Source organism: Scyliorhinus canicula, chromosome 15 (genome assembly GCF_902713615.1).
Source record: "Scyliorhinus canicula chromosome 15, sScyCan1.1, whole genome shotgun sequence".
NCBI lineage: Eukaryota > Metazoa > Chordata > Chondrichthyes > Carcharhiniformes > Scyliorhinidae > Scyliorhinus > Scyliorhinus canicula.
The window spans coordinates 45,676,321-45,690,362 of NC_052160.1; the positions used below are offsets into that span (position 1 = coordinate 45,676,321).

The window sequence follows — 14,042 nt, forward strand, 5'->3', positions numbered from 1 at the left end:
GCAAGAAAAATTTAAAATCCCACATTTCAATAATGCACCCAATTTTCTGTCCCACTTTTCTGCACTGCAGTAAGAGGCACAGTTGAATTATGGCTGGTTTGGTTCCAGAAAGAACATGTTCCTTTTTACTTGATTCTTTAGATCATTACTGCAGAGATCTTGGAGGTGGATCTACCCACACTCCATGCTGGTTCTGGCTTTATAAAGCTGCACAAACAGCCACCACTGACTTTCAATAATAAAATCCTGTTGAGAAATAGAACTTGGCCCAAAACCAGTTCATAGTCAATGCTACACAATACTGCAGAGGCCAGACTGCCGACAGGTTCAAGCTTTTTTCCTGAAAATCCATTCACCGGTCAAGGAACACATTTGTGGTTGGGGAGGGGTGTTGTCTGATGGGGAAGGTTAATTCTTAAGGTCTCAAAATAAGATCATTCCACCATAATAAATCAATGTGCAAGGTGAACAGAATTTTTTGTAACCAGTTTCTGCCAGCATTATTCTCACATTCCACAGCTTCGTGATGGAACTCAACTTCGATCCAGTGATTTAAACCCAAGTGCCTCCTCATTCAGATACCATGCTCTAAGAGAGCATTGGCAACCAAAGATCTTGGATTGGTCCACAATTATGCTGCAAAGTACTGCAGTGGTTTGCTGCTGCCTTCTGCAGTATGGTTGCCCTGGAAACTGGTTATGACCACATTCCATGGCCATCAAGTACTGGAGTGGAAGAGTTATGCTGCAAAGTACTGCAGTGGTTTGCTGCTGCCTTTTGCAGTATGGTTGATCTGGAAACTGGTTATGACCACATTCCATGGCCATCAAACCCTGGAGTGGAACTTGAAGTCTGAGCTTCTGCCCAGGGGTAGGGATGCCAACATTATAGCAAAGACTTCCACATCCATGGGTACAGGAGTTGCAAATAGATCTAATGGTGCCATCATTTAATACAGAAAGTTGAATTTGTGAAAATGTATTGTTGTTTGCTTACATTCTGATGAAAGCAAGCAATCCCAGTGTTAAAATTCCTCTGTGGCTTCCCCTCAGCAATCTCCCGAGTCTAAAACTCTTCAAGAACTCTGTATTGCTCTAACTCTAGTCTCTTGTGCATCCTCTATTTCCTTCACTCAATCATGGACAATCATGCCCCCAGCTTTAATTCTTTCTCCAACTATTTAAACTTTCACATTGAAAATAGTATTAAACAATCTACCAAATTAAAACACTGAATGGAGAATCGAACTTAAAGAAGCCTTTGTTACAAGAACAAAGAAAACCAACACTTTGATCAGGAGCCAGGCTATTTTTATTTAAGCTCCTGGTAAAATCCACCAAGCCATCTGACTGTCCCTGAGCCTCCATAACATTTCCCACAGTTTGGGCTGGGGGAAATTATTCCCATGATTTTGAGGAAGATAAGATTTGCAGACAACAAAGACCTTGGATTTGATAAGAGCTTCTTATTGGTCCATACCTTTGCAGTGCCTATGTAGAACATCTAGTGCAGCAATCAGAAACTCATGTGCATCCTGCTGCTCGTACCCTGCTAAATGCCGTGCGTGCGTCCACACCAGATGCAATAACCTATATGGAATATGTGGAGATCGGTATCCCGAATAAAACTGTATGAAAGGAAAATAAAGATTTTTGTTCTGAGATAATGGAAATTCACTTCATCATACATACTGAAGTTTAATCAAACACTGAATATACACAAATCAGCACACTGGGACTAAACAGACTTGAATGTGCTTGTAGTTATTTGCTCCACATTTTAGCTGTAGTATGCAACATAGACATTGAAGAGAAGTTTTGAGCTAGTATAGAGAACCATCTGACAAAGAAGCCATCCCAACTAGGCATTGAAGACACACTTGGTTTCGGGAGTTGTAATATAAGTAACTAGATGGTGGCCTACATTGAGAGGAAATAAGGCTTCATTTTCATAAGATTTGGTGATCATGAACAACTGCTCTCCTGGGGAAAAGATGAAATCATGAACAGCCTCTTTGGGGCGGGGGGGGGGGGGGGGGGGGGGGGGGGAAGAGAGAGAGAGAGAGAGAGAGAGAGAGAGAGAAGTTCTGAGGCTGCAAAAGGCAAATCTCCCAGTTGAAGTAGTACAGCATTAGTTCAGTGAAAGATAGACCAGCTTTTTTTTGTAGCCTGCCTATTTGTCGGTATTATAACTTCCTTTCAAATACTTGAAGAAACAAAATGGCATCACAGTAAATAGAAAACCTTTCCGGCAAGATGGCACAGGTATGCCAAGGCCGGTACGGGAATTGAACCCGCGATGCTGGCATCGTTCTGCATTACAGGCCAGCTGTTTAACCCACTGTACTAAACCAGCCCATTTACCTTTCAAAAAAGGACTTGGGAACAAACGAAGGGAGGTTCTAAAATATAAACAGAAACTTGGGCAGCACAATCATTTTCACCATCCGTACCCCCCCCGGCATTTATCAGGAACACCTCATTTTTCCCCACATTCAATTTATATCCTGAGAAATGGCCAAACCCCCATGATCCTGATAAAACTCCCACTGGGCTGGAAATGTACAACAGGAGGTTGTCTGCACACAAGGAGACCTAGTCTTTGACACCTCCCCCGCTCAATCCGCCTCGACACCCTGAACGCGACTGCCAACAGCTGTATCGGCAGAGCAAAAAGCAGCAGGGAGAGCGGGCACCCCTGCCTCATCCCCCAGGGTCGCTCAAAGCACTTCGAACTAATCCTATTCGTCTGGACACTGACCCTTGGTACCTTACATAACAGACAAACTCAATTCATAAATCCCTGTCTGAACCCGAACCGTCCCAACACCTCCCAACAGATAACCCGGTCAAACGCCTTCTCCGCGTCAATTGCCACCACCACTTCTTGTCCATCTGAGGGCATCATAATAACGTTGAGCAGCCCTACCAACTCTTCCTCTGCCTCATCTGATCCCCCAGCTTCAGGTGCGTCTCATGAAGGAACATGACATCCACTTTTAAACTAGTGCGTGAAAACATGCGACTGTTTAACTGGCCTATTCAGCCATTCTCTGGGCCATTCCCAAGATGTCCGCCACCATCCCTCCTTAACCAATTGCTCCACACCAGCATTTCCCTGGTCAACAATCCCCTCACCCTCCCCTCACAACCAAACAAAAAAACAAAAACAATTCCACCCCTACCTTCCGACCCTCTACTTCACTCCCATTAATTAGCCAACCAAGTAGCATGATGGCCCGCACCCGGGGTCTCCATCTACCTCCTCCCCAAATCCGCCCTTCCCCCGGACCCCCACACCCCGAAACCCAAAAAAGAAATCACACTTAGGTCCCCATTCTCATTAAACTCACCAATTCACCCATTCTGTGACCCACATTTAACATCTCCACAGTTCGCACATTCCTCCCAGTCCATGGTCTATCAAAATAAAACTCCCGATTCCGATGCGTGACCCGCAGACGAGCAGGATACAGCACCCCATCTCACCATCTCCTTGCAGACAGCAGCCTTGATCCGGTTGTAGCTTGGCCAACTTCACACCCAGGTCCTGGTATATTCGCAGCTCGCTCCCCTCCCAGAAGCACCTCCTCAACTGTCTCGCTCATCTCATGATTTGTTCCATTATCGAGAAAACGAGGCAGCTTCACCATCATCTCCTTTGGCTGCTCCCTCCCCTTCGGCCTCCTCCTCAGCACCGTGCGCCTGATCCACCTTGAGGGGACAGTCAAAGACCCCCTCCTCCCATCAGCTTCTCCAGCATCTTTGTCAATCTTAGTGGCCTGTACTCCTTCGACCCACTCAGGCATCCCCATGATCCGGAGATCCTGCTTCCTGGAATGATTCAAGGTCCTTCACCTGCTCTCTCAATCTACTGTGGCTATTCGCCCCCAGCACCATCTCCGCCCTCCAGTGAGGCCAGCCAGTCCTTGTGCTCCCCCATTGACTCCTCCACCTTCTGGAGTGCCAGGCCTTGTGCCTCCAGCCGCTGCGCCACTCTCTCGACAGCCACCCTAAGCAGCTCCACCACCTTAACCAGATCCTCCGAGGCCTCTTTCCTCTGCTGCTGGAACTTGTTGTTCAAAAAGTTCACGAGTTGCTCCGTGAACAACTAGGCATGTAACGATGCACCAGCACTTTTTGCCATCTTTTTCTGTGTCACACCTCGAATATTCTCGCGATCAAGCTGCTGCCTCTTGTTTCACTCCTCGTCTGGTAAGCCATCACCTGGCCCTACCAGAGGGAGCATTGCTATTCTTCAGTGCTTATGCATCATTCACCAGCAAAACACCCCTTAAATCAGGTGGGGAAGGATCAGAAATTTCGACCTCGAGCAGGAGCCACCAAATGTGCGACCACTCACTCCATGGAGACCAGAATGTCATATTATGTTAATTGATGGTACAACGGAGTCAACTGTAGCCAAAACTGGCAGTAATTCGTTCATATTTACCAATGGTTGTATCTAAGCCAGTTATCATGTTGGGTTGCCTTCTTTGAATTGGAAATATTATGTTGTGTGCTAGAACATAGAACATTACAGCGCAGTACAGGCCATTCGGCCCTCGATGTTGCGCCGACCTGTGAAGCTCCTCTAAAGCCCATCTACACTATTCCCTTATCGTCCATATGTATATCCAATGACCATTTGAATGCCCTTAGAGTTGGCGAGTCCACTACTGTTGCAGGCAGGGCATTCCACGCCCTTACTACTCTCCGAGTAAAGAACCTAGCTCTGATATCTATCCTATATCTATCTCCCCTCAATTTAAAGCTATGTCCCCTCGTGCTTGCCATCACCATCCGAGGAAAAAGGCTCTCACTGTCCACCCTATCTAATCCTCTGATCATCTTGTATGCCTCAATTAAGTCACCTCTTAACCTTCTTCTCTCTAACAAAAACAGCCTTAAGTCCCTCAGCCTTTCCTCATAAGATCTTCCCTCCATACCAGGCAACATCCTGGTAAATCTCCTCTGAACCCTTTCCAATGCTTCCACATCCTTCCTATAATGCGGTGACCAGAACTGCACGCAATACTCCAAATGCAGCCGCACCAGAGTTTTGTACAACTGCAACATGACCTCATGTCTCCGAAACTCAATTCCTCTACCAATAAAAGCTAACACACTGTACGCCTTCTTAACAACCGTCTCAACCTGGGTGGCAACTTTCAGGGATCTATGTACATGGACACCGAGATCTCTCTGCTCATCCACACTACCAAGAATCTTACTATTAGCCCAGTACTCTGTCTTCCTGTTATTCCTTCCAAAATGAATCACCTCACACTTTTCTACATTAAACTCCATTTGCCACCTGTCAGCGCAGCTCTGCAGCTTATCTATGTCCCTCTGTAACTTGGAACATCCTTCTGCACTGTCCACAACTCCACCGACTTTAGTGGCATCTGCAAATTTACTCACCCATCCTTCTACACCCTCCTCCAGGACTTTTATAAAAATGACAAACAGCAGCGGCCCCAAAACAGATCCGTGTGGTACACCACTAGTAACTGGACTCTAGTCTGAACATTTCCCATCAACCACCACCCTTGTCTTCGTCCAGCTAGCCAATTTCTGATCCAAACTGCTAAATCACCCTGAGTCCTATGCCTCCGTATTTTCTGCAATAGCCTACCGTGTGGAACCTTATCAAACGCGTTACTGAAATCCATATACACCACATCAACTGCTTTATCCTCATCCACCTGTTTGGTCATGATTATACATCCTATCTCTTATAAACCTTTCCAAGACTTTTCCCACAACAGAAGTAAGGCTCACTGGTCTATAGTTACCGGGGTTGTCTCCACTCCCCTTCTTGAACAAGGGGACAACATGTGCTACCCTGCAGTCTTCTGGCACTATTCCTGTAGACAAAGATGACTTAAAGATCAAAGCCAAAGGCTCAGCAATCTCCTCCCTAGCTTCCCAGAGAATCCTAGGATAAATCCCATCCGGCCCAGGGGACTGATCTATTTTCACACTTTCCAGAATCGCTAACACCTCCTCCTTATGAACCTCAAGCCCTTCTAGTCTAGTAGCCTGTGTCTCAGTATTCTCCTCGACAACATTGTCTTTTTCCTGTGTGAATACAGACGAAAAATATTCATTTAGCACCTCTCCTATCTCCTCGGACTCCGCGCACAACATCCCACTACTGTCCTTGACTGGCCCTACTCTTACCCTAGTCATTCTTTTATTCCTGACATATCTATAGAAAGCTTTAGGGTTATCCTTGATCCTACCTGCCAAAGATTTCTCATGTCCCCTCCTGGCTCTTCTTAGCTCTCTCTTTAGATCCTTCCTAGCAAACTTGTAACTCTCGAGCACCCTAACTGAACTTTCACGTCTCATCTTTACATAAGCCTCCTTCTTCCTCTTGACAAGTGTTTCAACTGCTTTAGTAAACCACGGTTCCCTAGTTCGACCACTTCCTCCCTGCCTGACAGGTACATACTTATCAAGGACACGCAGTAGCTGTTCCTTGAACATGCTCCACATTTCCATTGTGCCCATCCCCTGCAGTTTTCCTCTCCATCCGATGCATCCTAAATCTTGCCTCATCGCATCGTAATTGCCTTTCCCCCAGATATGACTCTTGCCCTGCGGTATATACCTATTCCTTTCCATCGCTAAAGTAAACGTAATCGAATTGTGGTCACTATCACCAAAGTGCTCACCTACCTCCAAATCTAATACATGTCCTGGTTCATTACCCAGTAGCAAATCCAATACGGCCTCGCCTCTCGTTGGCCTATCTACGTACTGCATCAGGAAACCCTCCTGCACACATTGGACAAAAACGGACCCATCTAAAGTACTCGAACTATAGTATTTCCAGTCAATATTTGGAAAGTTAAAGTCCCCCATAACAACTACCCTGTTACTTTCGCTCCGATCCAGAATCACCTTTGCAATCCTTTCCTCTACATCTCTGGAACTTTTCGGAGGCCTATAGAAAACCCCTAACAGGGTGACCTCTCCTTTCCTGTTTCTAACCTCAGCCCATACTACCTCAGTTGACGAGTCCTCATCAAACGTCCTTTCGGCCACCGTAATACTGTCCTTGACTAACAATGCCACCCCCTCCCCCTCTCTTACCACCTTCCCTGAGCTTACTGAAATATCTAAACCCCGGCACCTGCAACAACTATTCCTCGCCCTGCTCTATCCAGGTCTCCGAAATGGCCACAACATCGAAGTCCCAGGTACCAACCAAAGCCACAAGTTCACCTACCTTATTCCAGATGCTCCTGGCATTGAAGTAGACGCACTTTAAACCACCTTCCTTCCTGCCGGTACACTCCTGCAACTTTGAAACCTTACTCATGACCTCATTACTCTCAACCTCCTGTATGCTGGAGCTACAATTCAGGTTCCCAATCCCCTGAACTAGTTTAAACCCTCCCGAAGAGCATTAGCAAATTTCCCCCCCAGGATATTAGTACCCCTCTGGTCCAGGTATAGACCATCCCGTTTGTAGAGGTCCCAACTACCCCAGAATGAGCCCCAATTATCCAGGAATCTGAAACCCTCCCTCCTGCACCATCCCTGTAGCCACGTGTTCAACTGCTCTCTCTCCCTCTTCCTCGTCTCGCTAGCACGTGGCACGGGTAACAACCCAGAGATAATAACTCTGTTTGTCCTAGATCTAAGTTTCCACCCTAGCTCCCTGAATTCCTGCCTTACATCCCTATCCCTTTTCCTACCTATGTCGTTGGTACCTATGTGGACCACGACTTGGGGCTGCTCCCCCTCCCCCTTAAGGATCCCGAAAACACGCTAGGACCGCAGTAATGATGTACACAGAATATATAATTGTTTAACTAGAAAGACGATTTATTAACAAGCACGTGGTAAGATAACTAATGAACTATAATACAGATGATGGCTTTCGGGTCACATGATATATCTCTATCACCACCAGCTGGTTGGAGGCCTCATCGCTAACTATGTACAGAACGGTGCACAGGCATATCACCACAGAAAAGTCACAGACAGAACTGCAATCCAGAGTAGGAAAATTCTAATATCAAAGAAGAGTTTCACATGTTTAATGGAATATGTTTAATTGTAAAGTTAAACAAATACCATCCCGAATACTGAGCAAACATGTCGGATTGTTGGCAAAAATTAGGTATTCACTGACATTTCCTTTTCTCCCAATTGATATTTATAATTAGAAAAAGGTGATAACTAATTAGAGCATCACCCCTCTCGCATTCAGATAAATACTCTGCATCCTTCAGAAACAGCTTCACACCTGGGGTTCAGGGACAGATTGGGATTGGGTTACTTCTCGAGACTGAATTGCTTTCAATGTTGGCTGCATGACTGCAAGGAGCTGATTACCACTCACCTCCTGAAATAGCCTAGACATTTCACAGACTAGACAGCAATTGGGACTTTGCATTTCACATTTGTGTCGGTCAGAAAGGAAAAAATCCCGGAGTAGTGGAGTGTGGGTAAGTGCCTGGACAATGCAGTTCATGAAGCAGGTGTTCCCTAGGTTTATAAGGCCTCGGAGACCTGAAATAGAGAAAAGTAAAGTCATAAAGTGAAACCATGTAGCATTTCTTTAATGTTGGGTACAATGTTAAACCTAACACGCTTTGTATGTTCCATTTAATAATGCAATTTTGCAGATTAATAAGAATAAGACTATGTACTAGTCAAGCAATGGATTTACTGATCCCACTGCATTATGATTATTTTGAGTCCTACATAGAACAGTACAGCACAGAACAGGCCCTTCGGCCCTCGATGTTGTGCCGAGCAATGATCACCCTACCCAAACCCACGTATCCACCCTATACCCGTAACCCCCCCTTAACCTTACTTTTATTTTTAGGACACTACGGGCAATTTAGCATGGCCAATCCACCTAACCCACACATCTTTGGACTGTGGGAGGAAACCGGAGCACCCGGAGGAAACCCACGCACACACGGGGAGGACGTGCAGACTCCGCACAGACAGTGACCCAGCCGGGAATCGAACCTGGGACCCTGGAGCTGTAAAGCATTTATGCTAACCACCATGCTACCGTGCTGCCCGTGCTGATTCAATAAATTTTGGAAACAATTTTGTATTAAGAATATTCCCTCAGTTTCCAAACCAGATCATTTACATACAAATAGCAAACAGCAGCAGTGCCAACATGGATCCCTAACGCCCACTTTAGTTAAGTCTGGATGAGAATTTCAGTAGCAGAAGAGGTGAGTCAAGGATGTGCTCCTATAATTCTGCCTCTTGAGCATCCCAGATTTTAAATATCAGCCAATATGTCTTGCCATCAACTGCCTGGATCCCAATCTCTGGAATTTCCTCCCTCAAGCCCACTACTCAATTGCTTATTGTTCTGAGTAACGTACACTCACCCATCCTTCGTTTCATATATCCATCATAAAGACTGTTATTCTATTTCCATCTTCTAAACATTGCCCGATTCTGCACTACCTTGCCCTCAACTCACCTGCTACTGAAATTCTAGCCCGACGTAACAATTCCAGCACACTCTTGGCTGGACACACACATTCTAATCTTCACAAATTTGAGTAATTTATAACACTGCTCTGGATGTCCTAATGTGCACAAATTCTGTTCAACCATTCCTCCACATTCGCTGACCTGCCCTAGTTCCCGGTTAAGCAACGTCTCGATTTAAAAATTCTCGTGGCTGTTTTCAAATCCGTCCTTGGCTTTGCCCCTTCAGAGCTCAGTCAGCTCCTCCAGCCCCAAACTCTGATGGTCTGTGTTCCTATAATTCTGCCTCTTGAGCATTCCAGATTTTAAATATCAACCAATATGTCATGCCTTCAACTACCTGGATCCCAATCTCTGGAATTTCATCCCTAAATCTCTCAACTTTGCTTTCGTTCTTAAGATGCTCCTTAAAATCTAAAGCTGACCAAGTAGCTGTGGTTTACACCCACAAGCCACCTCTCCATTGATGTGGCTATACTTTACAGAATTGGAATTCAAGTTATAATAGGTTGATGAGCACAAGGGCTCGAAACTCAGTTTCACTTTAAATTCAGATTTAAAACGCTGGCTGTTCACCTGGCCGGTGCAGTACTCATTAAAAAAAGATCCAACAGAAAGCTTAAAAAAATAGCATGAACTTGTTAACTCTGGTTATATGCTGGGTCCAGATTTGCTACAACAGAACTGTTGATGCAGGCAGCAAGAGTAAAATACATTTTCTGTGCTTTCTGAAAGGAATTTAGCAAACAATTCCTGGTTACTAATCTACTAGTCACAGATGCATTTACCCATGACAGTATTGATAAGAGTGACGACCAATTCTTGCAGAGTCGAAGTTCACTCTTCATACGGAAGATTCCCGTCTGTGACACTAATCCTCCCGTGGCACTAACACGGTGCTAAAATTGGGTCAATTTCAAGAACAGTTCTAATATCACAAAACTCGATATCTATCAAGGTGCTGTGGCCTCCGCACAATCTGCAACCTTGCCGTCTGGCATACCTCCACCAGAGACAGGGGTCAACCCTGGTTCAATAAAGAGAATAGAAGAACGTGCCAGCAGCAACATTGGGTATACCCAAAAATGGAGATAGAAACCTGGTGAAACTAAAATACACATGCTGCAGGTGTGTTAAACAGCATAGGCCGCAGACTGATCCAATAGCCAACATTAGATCAAAACTCTGCCATTATTACGGTCCCAGATCAGAACCCAATAGTGGCTAGGATACTGGACAGAAACCCCCAATATTTTATTTTAATTTTGCAAGAGTGATTTCACGAAAAATTGGGATACTGTAGATTAAAATAAACATTACTAACACAGTATTAAAATATCTTTAACATCGCACTGGAAAAATAACTTACAATTACTCCTTAAATCAACTCTTAACTGCTATCTTTATTTCCACTCAAACAAGTAAAATTACCTCAGCTCTCAATCCACTTTAAATACCATCAACACTCAGGAATACTCGTTTTGCAGAGATGTCTGAGGGCGTGGAAGGGACAAGTGCCACAAGATACAGACTCAGGAGTTTATAGAATCCCTATCATGCAGGAGGCCATTCGACCCATTGAGTCTGCACCAATCCTCCGAAAGACTACCCTACCTAGGCCCAATCCATTTCCCTGTACCTGTAATCCCACCGAACCGTTGGACATCAAGGGTCAATTTAGCATGGCCAATCCACCTAACCTGCACATTTATTAGCTGCCTGATGTCCTCTGCGATCACCCTTGGAACAAATACTCCATCCTCCCCTGCCACTAACTTGGCCAACACTTTCACATGTGTGTTTAGCCGTGAAATGGGCCTATATGACCCACACTCCAACAGGTCCTTCCCCTTCTTCGGGATTAGCATGATCGACACCTGGGTCAGTGTCTCCAGTAGCTCCCCCTTCTCCAGCGCCTCGCTAAACATCCCCAGCAAATGTATTAACTCTGTCACAAACTCCTTTTAGAACTCCACTGGGTAACATCAGGGCCCGGGGCCATCCCCGACTTGGATTTTATTGCCATGTGTACAGAGATACAGTGAAAAGTATTTTTCTGCGAGCAGCTCAAACAGATCATTTAGTACATGAAAGGAAGACAAAATAAAAAGAAAATACGTAATAGGGCAACACAAGGTCCACAATGTAAATACATTGACACCGGCATCGGGTGAAGCATACAGGAGTATAGTATTAATCAGGTCAGTCCATAAGAGGGTCGTTTAGGAGTCTGGTAATAGCGGGAAGCTGTTCGTGCATGTTCTCAGACTTTTATATCTCCTGCCCGATGGAAGATGTTGGAAGAATGAGTAAGCCGGGTGGGAGGGGGTCTTTGATTATGCTGCCCACTTTCCCCAGGCAGCAGGAGGTGTAGATGGAGTCAATGGATGGGAGGCAGGTTCGTGTGATGGACTGGGCTGTATTCACGACTCTCTGAAGTTTCTTGCGGACTTGGGCCGAGCAGGTGCCATACCAGGCTGCGATGCAGCCAGGTAGGATGCTTTCTATGGTGCATCTGCTTTTATACTATCCATCACCTCTCAGTCCGAGTGATTCCTCCAGCGCCTGCCTCCTCTCCTCATTCAGCCTTGGGAATTCCAGCTCATCAAAACCGCCCTGTGTCCCCTTCCTCACTACCCGGCTCAACCCTATATGACTTCTCATACTACTCCCTGAACGTCTTATTAATCTTCCTCCGCTTCAGCACTACCTCCCCTTTCCCTGTCCGTACCCTCAGAATTTCCCTGGATGTGGCCGGCCTCCATAGCTACGTGGGCCAGCATACGGCTCGCCGTTGCTCCATATTCATATTGCACCTCTCTCGCTCTCTGTAGCTGCCCCACTGCCTCCCCCGTCGTCAACCTACCAAACTGCCCTGTAACCTTTTTCGCTCCACCAACCCCTCCTTGGTGGGTGCACTCGAATACTTTCTATCCACCTCGGCTATCTCGTCCAACACATGTCCACAATCTTCCCTACCCCTCCTGTCCCTGTGCGCCTTGATCGAGGTAACCTCTCCCCGAAGCACCCCCTTCAACGCTTCCCAAAACGTGGCTACCAATACTTCCCCATTCTGATTCAACTTCCCCATTCTGATTCAATTCCGCAGATTCATCGACCACACGTTCTCACAAAATCTTTTGTCCGCCAAAAGCCTCTGTCCTCTGCTCCTGCCTCGGGCCAAGTCTAACCTCCAGCCAATCCGGCGCATGGTCTGAGATCACAATCCCATCAACATTCAGTTTTTCCCAGTTGATGGTTTCTGATAAAAGTCATTGGCCTCCTCAGGGGTTTCAAAATAGTATTCCTGGCCTTCAAATGTCACACACAGTTTCGCAAGTACAGTACCCCAAACCGGATCTGCCTTCGATATAGAACCGCTTTGGCCTTGTTAAACGCGGCATGCCACTTCGCCAGCTCCGCTCAGATATTTTGATAGATTCAAACCCTATTCCCCTGTCATTCACAGTTCTGCTTCTCCCTGACCCATCGCAGGATCTTTTCCTTCTCGACAAACTTATGGAGCCTCAATCACAGCCAGTGGTGGTTCCCCCGCTCCCGGCTTCTGCCTTATGGTCCTGTGCGCCCTGTCCACCTCTGGGACCTTGTCCAGCACCCCCTTTGCCCCAAGCATCCTTGAGACGCATCTTGTGGCACTTGTCCCATCCACAACCTCAGGCAAGCCAATCATCCGCAGGCTCTGCCTTTTGGATCTCTGTTCTCCTGCTCCTCTACCTTTGCCCGAGGCGACTCCAAAAGGTCCCCCAAGAGCCCCATTCTCCACCACTACCCAATCACTGTGATCGGACATCACTTGCTCCATCTTTCGGATCTCCGACCCCTATGCCTCCAAGCACTTCTCAACTCTCTCCATCAATCCTTCCAGGGGTGCTACCGCACCCTTAATGGCCTTTCGACCGATCCTCATGCAGCTCCTTTCCTTGCAGGCGGAACTCTTCTCTTTTCTATTATTTTTAGAGTACTCAAATCGATTGTTCCAATTAAGGGGCAATTTAGCGTGGCCAATCCATCTATCCTGCACATCTTTGGGTTGTGGGGTTGAGACCCATGCAGGCACGGGGAGAATTTTCAAACTCCACACAGACAGTGACCAGGGGCTGTGATCAAACCTGCGTCCTCGGTGCCATAAGGCAGCAGTGTGATCCCTTGTTCCGGACATCACCAACATTGGGAACATTCTTACCACATCTAGCCTGTCCAGTCCCATCAGAATGTTGTATGTTTCTATGAGATCCCCTCTCATTCTTCTAAACTCCAGTGAATATAAGCCCAGTTGATCCAGTTTTTCTTCATATGTCAGTCCTGCCATCCTGGGAATTAGTCTGGCAAACCTTCGCTGGACCCTCAATAGCAAGAATGTCCTTCCTCAAAAGGAGACCAAAACTGCTTTTAAGGATAGGGGTGAAGATGGCAAATTTGAAGGACAGGGAATTCTCGAATATTAGGTCACATGGTGGCCAGGAAGGGAAATTGACTTGTCAACTGTTTGGTAGAAGTGTCTGGAAAACAAGAGGTAGGCACTGTTGTCAAGAT

General features: G+C 46.2%; 1 protein-coding gene across 6 annotated transcripts in view; it reads right to left on the bottom strand.

Moving 5' to 3' along the window:
• usp22 (ubiquitin specific peptidase 22) overlaps nucleotides 1-14,042 on the bottom strand; it is a 171,075-nt gene that overhangs the window by 21,795 nt on the left and 135,238 nt on the right. For all 6 annotated transcript variants that reach the window (XM_038819881.1, XM_038819879.1, XM_038819877.1 and 3 more), the window contains 2 exons: nucleotides 8,362-8,531; nucleotides 1,480-1,627 (listed from right to left, as the gene is read on the bottom strand). In XM_038819881.1, coding sequence (XP_038675809.1) covers nucleotides 1,480-1,627; nucleotides 8,362-8,531 — 318 coding nt within the window. The remainder of the gene's footprint in view (nucleotides 1-1,479; nucleotides 1,628-8,361; nucleotides 8,532-14,042) is intronic.